Below are 9433 nucleotides of genomic sequence, written 5' to 3'. Positions count from 1 at the left end.
CTAATAGAACAACTTTTCTAGTCTTCCAAGGGCAACTCAGTTAAAATCAGTTCTCAAGCATATGACATAAGACAACAAACAGTAAAAACCACGAGTTAAAGAAATAAAAACAAATAAATAAATAGAAAAAAAATACCATTAAAGGATAAAAGATAGGAACCGGTACCTTCTACACTCGGGTGTGTTCACTCTGATTTAAGATTAGATTTGTGGCATTTGGGATAAAAGTGATGGAGTACTTGTTAGTTTTCCTTGATGAAGGCATTTCTAAAAAAACAGGAAGACAGGACATGTTTATGTGTTTAAAATTGTTTTTTGATTTTTACACCATTTATTTTAGCCACATGTTAGCTTTTTTGGCTAAGTTAGCATCTACTGATATTTTTAGAGCTAATTTGGAGTTAAGCTTATATTTTAGCAAAATTGTATTTTTTTAAATGAAATTCTTCCAATTCTTTGTGCCCTTTCTACAAATTATCCAAGTTTGGTATCAATATGTTCAGCGTGTTCACAACATTCAGTAATTAAAATAAATGTCTTCAGCATCTTTAGGGACCACATTCGCCATAACACGTTCACACCAGCATTTGTGCAGGTAATGCAACTCTTCTCGTTCTGTTTGTGCTGCAGGGGACATGGTGGAGGGCGCGGTGAAGAACGCTCTGGGCATCGAGGACAAAAAAAAGGACGAGAAAAAGGGAGGATTTATGTCCTTCTTTGGAGGCGACAAGGACAAAGAGAAGGAGAAGGAGAAGGACGGCGGGATTTTCTCGTTTGGAGACGACGACAAGAAGAAGAAGGATGACGATGGAGGCTTCTTCTCAAAGGTCTTTCACAAACACGACGATGACGACGATGAGAAGGGCAGGCAGAAGAAATCCGGGTTTGATGGCCTCTTTAGTGAGGCGGGGCCTGAAGGAAGTGGAGGAGGACACCATGAAGGAGAGAAACACGGAGAGAGTGGAGGAGGTGAAGAAAACAAAGGACAGATAGTTGACTGTGACAGAGGTAAGGACACTGCAGCTTCTCCAACTCTCACTTTGAAAACTCAGGTCTGAAGTTTTCCTCTTTCGGTTTCCTCAGACCTCCTGGACGATCTCATGGAGGTGGCTGCAGAAACCTCAGTGGAGAAGTAAAAGATCCTCCTGCTTGTCCTAAACCTCAAAGCTCCGATTGGTCAGCACAAATGGACTGATCAGGCTCCGCCCACCACTGACAAGAGGAGTCTTTCATTAAAGCTTTGCGGCGACTGACTTCCATGTTTCTGATTTTAACAACCAAACATCCGACACGAACGCCCGCTCCCAGCAAAAATCTGTCAAACCTGAAGTTCTGGAACCATGGATGTTCTGACCTGGATCTTCAGTTACCTGGAAGTGTTTAAGTGTCCAGGAGTGACGATCGGGTTTCAGGAATCGGATCTCTTTTTGTCATTTTGCTGCACATCTTTTGTGTCAAAAACCCCCAAAAACATTGTCTTCTTTTTTTACTTAATGTCACACATATTACCTGTTTGTGTTTACTGTGTATTCATTCATTAAAAGATCCATATTTTAGCATTAAACTTTATCAAGTAAAAAATCTGTTGATGTTCTCACTTTCTTTAAGCTTCAGTTAAAGAGTGAATCCATAAGAGATCCATGTTTCTGTAAAATCTTCCAGATAAACTTGTGTGATATGACAGTCAGTGTTGGGTAAATTACTTTTTAAAAAGTAATTGATTACTTTAGTTATTGGGTGAAATTGTAATTAAGTTACTCAGTTTTTTCTTATTTAATCTCCATTTCGTTTCATTTAACAGACAGAAAATGTCAGAACCTATGAAACTTAAGTAACAACATAAGTGCAGTTTATTACAAAATTTGAACTTTAACTTGTTACATTTGTAACTCAAAGTATAATTTAATGACAAAAGTGATTAAATTACTTGAATTCCTTACTTTCTAACCTGTTACCCCAACTCTGGACACGAGCACAGATACATTCGTTTCTCAGGACACAGATGTTCCTGCAGGGCTGAAAGCGGACTCCATCTGCTGCAGATCCTGGAGTTTCCTGCAGCTGAAGGTCGGCCGTTCCTCACGTGGGGATCTGGAGATCCAGCAGCGTGAAGCTCTGTGTGATGGGGATGCTGTTCTCGTCACACAGGAAGTGGCTGCGCAGCGTGACGATGACGGTTCTCCGGGGGAGGGAGAGGAGGCTCTTGATCCGCTCTGCTGCGACCTGAATGAACTTCACGTCCGAGTCCGGAGCTGAAAACGACAGGAGAAGGGTTTAGTGGAACCAGCGAGTTTCTGGAAACTGCAATGAAAATCTGTTTCTCCTGCAGGCGTTTGTCCTTCAAGTCTGAGATAATCAGAAACGTGTAAAGAATCTTGTTTTGGGCCGACGCCCTCACAGTATGAAGTAGAGCGACATTTCACCGAACGTCCCTTTAAGAACACACCCTGAAGGGAGGCGGCTGACACACCACATTCAAGGAACCTGCGCTGGAGAATCAGAGATTCATGGTCAAAATGAAGAGATAAACCTGAGGGTGGAAGTCTGAGCTTCTTCTAGGAAAACCAGAAGCTCTAGAGGCTCTGGAAGAGTCAGAGCCTTCTGGGAAGAACTTCTGGTTCCTCCCTGACCTGAACAGGTGACGCTCCTGCCCTGTGGCTCCACGTACCTGAACTCCTCTGCAGTTTGTCAGGAGGAGCTTGAAGAATCTTCTGTAGAGGATCTGAAGGAACCTGCACCTGCAGGTGGCTGTGATCCCCTCCCCTCACCGTCAGCACACCTGGTCTGAAGAAGAAGAAGAAGAAGCTGTGAGAAAGCTGCTCTGATGTTCTCTCACGATGTCACTAGAGCTGCCACAAACCATTATTTAATAGTCACAGATTATTTTATCCAATTAGTCGACTAATCAGGTCATGTACAAAGTGGGTTTAAAGCTCACATCTTAACCATCATTAGCTTTAAACCAACTAAAGATGAGATATATTCACATTAGCATTAACTGCAACAATGTTAGTGTGAATGCTGTGAGCTGAATTTGGCCGCTGAAGATGCTGAAACTGAAAGCCAGCTAAAATACTAGTTAAATGCCAAATTAGACTAAAAAAGGCTAAGTTAGCCAAAACAGCTAGCATGAAGCTGAAATATTAGCTAAACTCCAAAACAGACTAACAACCTTCATAAATGCAATAATACTCAAAAAAGCTGCAGAATGTCATTATAACTTTCCACTTTACTACACTGACTCCATATGAGAATAAAGTAACGACTAATCGACTATTAAATTAGTCGTCGACTATTTTAATAGTCAATCTATTGTCAATTAGTCGACTAATCGTGGCGGCCCTCGATGTCACTGATGGCACCTGTAGTAGCGGCGCACCGCCGTGTGCGGCAGGCAGGGGTAGCACGGGCCGTAGATGCCGTTGGCGTCGGTGTCGAGCTCGGTGGAGCAGCGACTGCAGCCGGTGTAAGTGATGTCATCCCCCAGGGTCGCCGTGACCGCAGCCAGGGTGGCGGCGCTGTCCAGAACCAGCTGTGGCGCGCTCTGAAAGCGAAAGGCCACCACCTGGACCCTCAGCTCCACCTCACCTGCAGCGGGACAGCACCACATGACCTCGTGGTTCGGCTGCAGCGGGACAGCACCACATGACCTCGTGGTTCGGCTGCAGCGGGACAGCACCACGTGACCTCGTGGTTCGGCTGCAGCGGGACAACACCACATGACCTCAGAGGCGGCAGGTCCAGCTCACCGCTGTACTTCTGGGACAGCAGGGTGTCCACGTCCAGCTCCAGGGGGGGGCTGGCTCTGGGCAGAAGCATCCGCTGGAAGTCCAACAGGCGGCGGTCGGTCGGGTCCAGAGCCCGGACGGAGCTCCAGGGAGTAGAGTGGAGTTCTGGGAGGTCAGAGGTCAGCCCCTCCCTCACCAGGAGGTTGTGGAAGTCCCACACAGCTGAAACAAACAACCACCAGCGCCTCTGAGCCTCCGTAAATGTTCAACCACACAGACCCTCGGCGGTACCTTTGTTTTTGCTGAATCGAGGCAGCCAGGCCACAGTCGCCCCCCACAGCAGCAGCACCCCCTGCTGGCCACCGGGCTGCTCCACGGTGAGAACCGCCTTTGTCTCAAACGCAGACCTTCTGCAAGACTCCGCCTCGCTGCGCAGCTCTGGAGAGCGAAAGTTCAACAGTTGTGCTCCAAGAATGTGCTGAGACTGGAGTATTTGCTAGGCCACGCCCACTCTCACCTGAGCTAAGGTGTTTCTGGGTCACACGCAGCAGTGCGTTTACCAGCGTGTTGACTCTCAGAGCCCTCAGGGAGGCGTAGGGGAGGCGGTTCAGGTCCTGAGGGGTGTGTCTGGGTAGAGACACCAGCAGGGGGCGCCGCTTCCTGACAGCGGTGCAGAGGGAGGAGAGCGAGCGAGCATCAACATGGTGGGACACTGAGAGAGAGAGACGGACACTAATGACTGAGTAACACAGAGAAGAAGGAGCTGATTGGCTGAAGGCGTACCTGGTGGTGGGGAGGAGGCGTGGCCAATGTTGAGGAGTTTGCTCCTGAAGGTGGACTGAAGCACCGTCTCTCCTCTCCACCTGTCCTCCGTCACCTTCAGACCTGAGCAGGACACAGAAACACCTGAGGACAAACCCACTCCCACCTACCTGGAGGATCCACGGATTCACCCCCCCACCCCGGGTCCGACCCCAGATTAACCCCCGCCGATCACCTGTGATGAGCAGGAGGTCTCCGGGGTTCACCGTCAGCGCCCAGAACGCAGCCCGCCTCCACAGCACCACCTTCACGTCCAGGTGAGACTGGTCTGTCACCACAACGGAGGCCAGAGGAACCGCGGTCCCCGCCGACGGGCCGGACTTCACCTTCAAACACAGAACCTTCAGAACCCCAGAGACGGGCCGGACTTCACCTTCAAACACAGAACCTTCAGAACCCCAGAGAGGGGCCGGACTTCACCTTCAAACACAGAACCTTCAGAACCCCAGAGACGGGTCAGCTCGACACACGAGTTCAGATGAATGTCAGCCGCTCGTCCACCAGAACAAAGTCTTTCATATTCAAAGCTCGGAGCTCAAGTGGATAAATAAATTATTCACTGAAATGTTTGTGTTTGTTCCATCTGTTCAATAAGAACTCAGTAAATGAACAAATCAGAGCACACACACACACACACACACACACACACACACACATGTGTTTGTGTTCATGTGAGTCATGTAGAGAACGGCTCACGCTTCATGATTCTCCCACAGCATTAATCAGCATTAATCAGTTTTCCACGACCACCTGGTCTCTGTACCTTTAGAAACAACGCTCCTGAACATTCTTCTACGGTGGTCGACACGGCTCACATAAATGCAAAAGAAACAACACAACGACAATAGTCCCAACACAATGACAAAAGCCACAACACAACAAAAATGAATAACTGACTTTTTTTAAGTTTCTTTCAGTTTTAAGCTGTTGGTGCATCAACAGCTTGAAAACTTTGAGAATTGACCTGAGAGGAGATAAATGAAACTAAGTGTTGTGGTTTTTGTTGTGTTGTGTTTTTGTCATCGTGCTGTCTTTTTTGTTGTTGTGTTGTCTTTTGTCGTTGTGTTGTATTTTTTGTCGTCGTGTTGTATTTTTTGTTGTTGTGTTGTCTTTTGTCGTCGTGTTGTGTCTTTTGTCGTCGTGTTGTGTCTTTTGTCGTTGTGTTGTATTTTTTGTTGTTGTGTTGTCTTTTGTCGTCGTGTTGTGTCTTTTGTCGTCGTGTTGTATTTTGTCGTCGTGTTGTGTCTTTTGTCAATGTGTTGTATTTTGTCGTTGTGTTGTGTCTTTTGTCAATGTGTTGTATTTTGTCGTTGTGTTGTGTCTTTTGTCAATGCGTTGTGTCTTTTGTTGTCGTGTTGTGTCTTTTCCATTTGTGTAAGCCGTGTCGGCCATTCTCCACGTCCAGAAGAACACACGGACTCACCTGGACCTCCTTCAGGTGACACGGGTGCACCACCACCACGAGGACGGAGAAGCACGCCCCCACCCGGACACACCTGTCCAAAGGTGTGGTGCGGTTCTGGAGTCCTGCTGCAACAACCCCAGAGTCCTCAGAGATCAGGGGTCTTTTGGCGCATGGGATCTCTGCTGGGGGGTCACAGGGGGAGGCCTCCTGAGAACAGAGAACGCCGTCTGTGGTGACCTCAAGGACGACGCCTCCTGCCTCCACCCGCTGCGTCGGGCGCTGGGGGCTGAAGAGCTCGGAGGAGCAGCCTGGGGAGGGAGTTGTGGGGCTGAAGAGCTCAGGGGTGTTGGAGGAATCGGTGGGAGGGGTTTGGGGTGGTTTGGGCGGGGTTTTCTCTGGGCTGTCTGCTGACTGGACGGCGTGCCGGCCTTTCAGCATCAGAGCCTGACTCAGGGTCCAGGTGCTCAGGTAGTGAGTCCGGGTGGACACAGGGGGGGGTTCGGGGGCGGGCAAACATTGATCCGGTCCTTCTGGCTGAGCAGCAGGAAAACAGAAGTCCAGATACTCCTGCAAGGACCCCAAACATGCACCCCCCTCCTCAGAGCCGGACCCCCCCTCCATGATGGGAGCCTCAGTCTTTGACCGATCCTCCTGACCTCTTGACCCGGACTGGGATTGGTCAGCCTCATCCTCGTCTTCACCTGAAGAAGATGGAAAGGTTTTCATATTTCACTTAAAAAAAACACAAACAACGACCACAAAGACAAAAAAACAAACACGCAAAAGCAAACAAATCAAAAACAAGCCGAGTGATGAAGCAGCAGTCACATGATCAAAGTCTTTCACCCAAGAATGTGCTCTTCTGCATGAATGTTTTGTGGTCAGCAGCGCCCCCTGCTGACCACAAAACAAAAAACAGAAGATTATGTTTTCATGGAGATGTTTTATTGATAATCAGACCTAAATGTGAAAAGTTGGAAGGAATTTATTAAAAACTCGTCTTCTTTCCAAATCTGTGATTGTTGCTCCAAATGTTATTTACAAACACAAACCCTCTTTGGGTCCCTGAATGCCTCACCTGATGCAGGCTTGAGCTTCCCGTCCCTCCAGGTGAGCTCCAGGTGTCTCCAGCGGACAGGAGGACGACTGCTCACCTCCACCGGGGCTTCAGGTGCAGAAGTGGGGGCCGGAGCCCCGAGAAAGACGTGGATTTTTGGCCGCTTGCTCATGCCGTCTGCTGACAAAAAGAGATCAAAAGACGTTTAGAGAGGCTCTTAAATGTGATAAATTAAACTGAAGTAGAATAATACGGTAAAATAACAGAAAAGCTGCAATAAAACAATAAAAATTCAAAAAGTGAACACTTTGCTGACATTTAGAATGTATTGACAAAATAAATCATTTTGTTTCTCTTTCTACAGTGTTGTATAATTTATTTATAGCTATAGTATAATGTATTTTTAAATTTTGCACATTTATTTGCTCATTTTTACAAATGTGCAACACTGGAATTGGGGTCTGGTTTGACAGTTAGGCTTCTCACATGGAAATTTGTCTGATTGAAAAAGTTAGCTCCAAAGCTGCTACATCCGTCCAAAATGCAACTATTTTGTAAAAACTTAAGACTTTTACCCTAAAGATGCATAACTGGAAACAACAATAAAATATTTGGATCATAATAGAAACAAAAAACCCACAACGATTTTTCTAAAAACAACAAAACTTACATGAATTTGGATATTTTTTAACTGAAAATCATGACATATGTTATATATCTTTAAAAGCATTGCAGTGGTTCGCTCTATTGTTTAAACATTTAATTAAAAACTTTTTGAATGTTTTTAGTTTAAACTTCAAATTAAAATTCTGCATTTATTTTGAAAATGTCGGCCGGAAACACACAGCCTTTTTACTGTTTGTTAGCTAAATCCCGCATAAAACAAAGACAGATGTTAGTGGAGATGTTAGTACCGCTAAGTACCACAGATATAACAAACGAGCTCGTGGCAGCGTGTTTGGTCTCGTGCGCTTTGGTTTACCTTTATGACAGCATTTGCTGCCGCACCGGAACTCGCTGTTCTTCTGCGTCGCGCGCGCGGAAGTCCGTCATTTCCTTTTTACGTCTCAAAAAGTTACCCAGCTCCTACATGTTTTTCACAGTGACCGCGCACGCCAGCCTGGCTGTACCGGGTCATTGTCCACGGCTACAACCGTGCATTGGACCGGGGCGAGATTCATTTCCTCGCGCAGGCCCGCGCTTGTGTATGGCAAGCGAAAAGGCCAAAAAACACGTTCTAAAATAGCCGTGAATATTAGGGGGTTTTCCGTCATATTTTGGCCCTTGGCGCTTGACATGTAGTAGAATCACGTGATCTGTGCCAGCTTCCCCATCAGAAGCATAGACTGTATATAAGAATAATTATTATTTTTACAGACAATGATCACGAGGGACATTTGGAAGTGAGAGATGTTATTAAGAACTGAAGGATTCTGCCCCCCAAACACACTCACTCACTCCTGGTTCTGTTCCCAGGTTTGACCCAAACCAGGAAGTTCGGACTTTTGCAGTTTCTCCCGAAGCTGCAGGAGGCAAGTTTTCCATTGAATACAACGAGGAAAAGCACCTAAAATCTGATTTCTAACAACTTTTTTGTTTTTTGTATGTTTTTATAATATTCAATAACAACTTTGCATTTTTTTAGTTAGTCCTTTAATTTTACCAGAGATCAGATGTCTCCAAACAGAACTTCTAATAATTCCAGTCAATGTTCCAACACCAATTCAGGCTTTTCTTTAACTGCAATGTCTACATATGTACCTTAATTTAACCTTCATCAATAAAGACAAACAAATATACATAAATACACGTATATGTCTGTCTGTTTGTGCATCTATCTGACTGTCTGTATTTGCGTTCCTCCCTCTGGATGAAGTTTCTCTCTTCAGAACCATAACTGTTGTTCATACTAGGCTTCGGCGGTATTCAAATTTTAATATTCCTCCACAATTTACCTCAGTTTACAGTATAACCTTGACTAATTAAGAACTTCATAAGCACCACTGAAGTGACTTTACCAAACTGCTGGGTTTGTCTCCACCGTACAAAATGGAATACAAGACACAATTATTAAAAGAATAACACAAAATGGTTGGATAAACTATTTTATTAACAGGCTGTCATTGTGGCTCCTTATTACGTTTTTTTTAAATTCTTTTTTGTGATTTTTTTCCCAAAACTAATTTCATTTTTGTAAGTACAAAAATATGTTTTTACTAACATTTTTCAAATAGCTCAAAAGCTGAACTTTGTTGATAAAGTAATTAATATTTTTAGGCCTGTACTCTGCTATATTTATGAATATATTAATGACTTCCATTGTTCTCATTTTTTAGCTGTAAAAAATATTTGTAAAAATAAAAATAAATCTTGCTCTGTCTCCAAAATCTTATTTATCAAGACTAGAACCGTGTATTTTTT

General features: G+C 45.1%; 2 protein-coding genes across 5 annotated transcripts in view; one reads left to right on the top strand and one right to left on the bottom strand.

Annotated features, from left to right (window-relative positions):
• The window catches only part of LOC112161985 (oleosin-B4), a 4370-nt gene extending 2819 nt beyond the window's left edge, over positions 1 to 1551 (top strand). For both annotated transcript variants that reach the window (XM_024297571.2, XM_024297572.2), the window contains exons 2-3: positions 631 to 1008; positions 1084 to 1551. In XM_024297571.2, the coding sequence (XP_024153339.1) occupies positions 631 to 1008; positions 1084 to 1136 (431 nt within the window). In that variant the 3' untranslated portion in view covers positions 1137 to 1551. The remainder of the gene's footprint in view (positions 1 to 630; positions 1009 to 1083) is intronic.
• Positions 1552 to 1749: 198 nt separating this feature from the next.
• shld2 (shieldin complex subunit 2) lies at positions 1750 to 8240 on the bottom strand. Of its 3 annotated transcripts, none has more exons than XM_024297569.2 (11): positions 7995 to 8239; positions 7034 to 7192; positions 5974 to 6656; positions 4726 to 4876; positions 4512 to 4613; positions 4246 to 4440; positions 4020 to 4166; positions 3750 to 3950; positions 3363 to 3588; positions 2669 to 2784; positions 1750 to 2252 (listed from the first exon to the last, which is right to left on the bottom strand). In XM_024297569.2, exons 2-11 carry the CDS (start codon positions 7182 to 7184, stop codon positions 2080 to 2082), a joined length of 2145 nt encoding a protein of 714 aa, XP_024153337.1. In that variant the 5' UTR covers positions 7185 to 7192; positions 7995 to 8239; the 3' UTR covers positions 1750 to 2079. The 3 variants fall into 3 exon arrangements, with proteins under 3 accessions (XP_024153337.1, XP_024153338.1, XP_036071483.1); XM_024297570.2 differs by having other exon boundaries at positions 7034 to 7189; XM_036215590.1 differs by lacking the exon at positions 3750 to 3950 and having other exon boundaries at positions 7995 to 8240.
• Positions 8241 to 9433: the final 1193 nt, after the last annotated feature.

This window comes from Oryzias melastigma, linkage group LG15 (genome assembly GCF_002922805.2).
Source record: "Oryzias melastigma strain HK-1 linkage group LG15, ASM292280v2, whole genome shotgun sequence".
NCBI classification, from domain to species: Eukaryota; Metazoa; Chordata; class Actinopteri; order Beloniformes; family Adrianichthyidae; genus Oryzias; species Oryzias melastigma.
The sequence above is the reverse complement of the archived record's forward strand: the minus strand, read 5'-3'. Positions and strand labels throughout refer to the sequence as shown.

Excerpts from the sequence above, each read along its gene's own strand:
- shld2 (XM_024297569.2), bottom strand. The coding sequence starts at position 7,184 with ATGAGCAAGCGGCCAAAAATCCACGTCTTTCTCGGGGCTCCGGCCCCC. Across the intron at positions 4,167-4,245 it reads CCAGAAACACCTTAGCTCAG|AGCTGCGCAGCGAGGCGGAG; the intron begins GTGAGAGTGGGC and ends TTCGCTCTCCAG. Across the intron at positions 3,951-4,019 it reads TCGATTCAGCAAAAACAAAG|CTGTGTGGGACTTCCACAAC; the intron begins GTACCGCCGAGG and ends TGTTTGTTTCAG.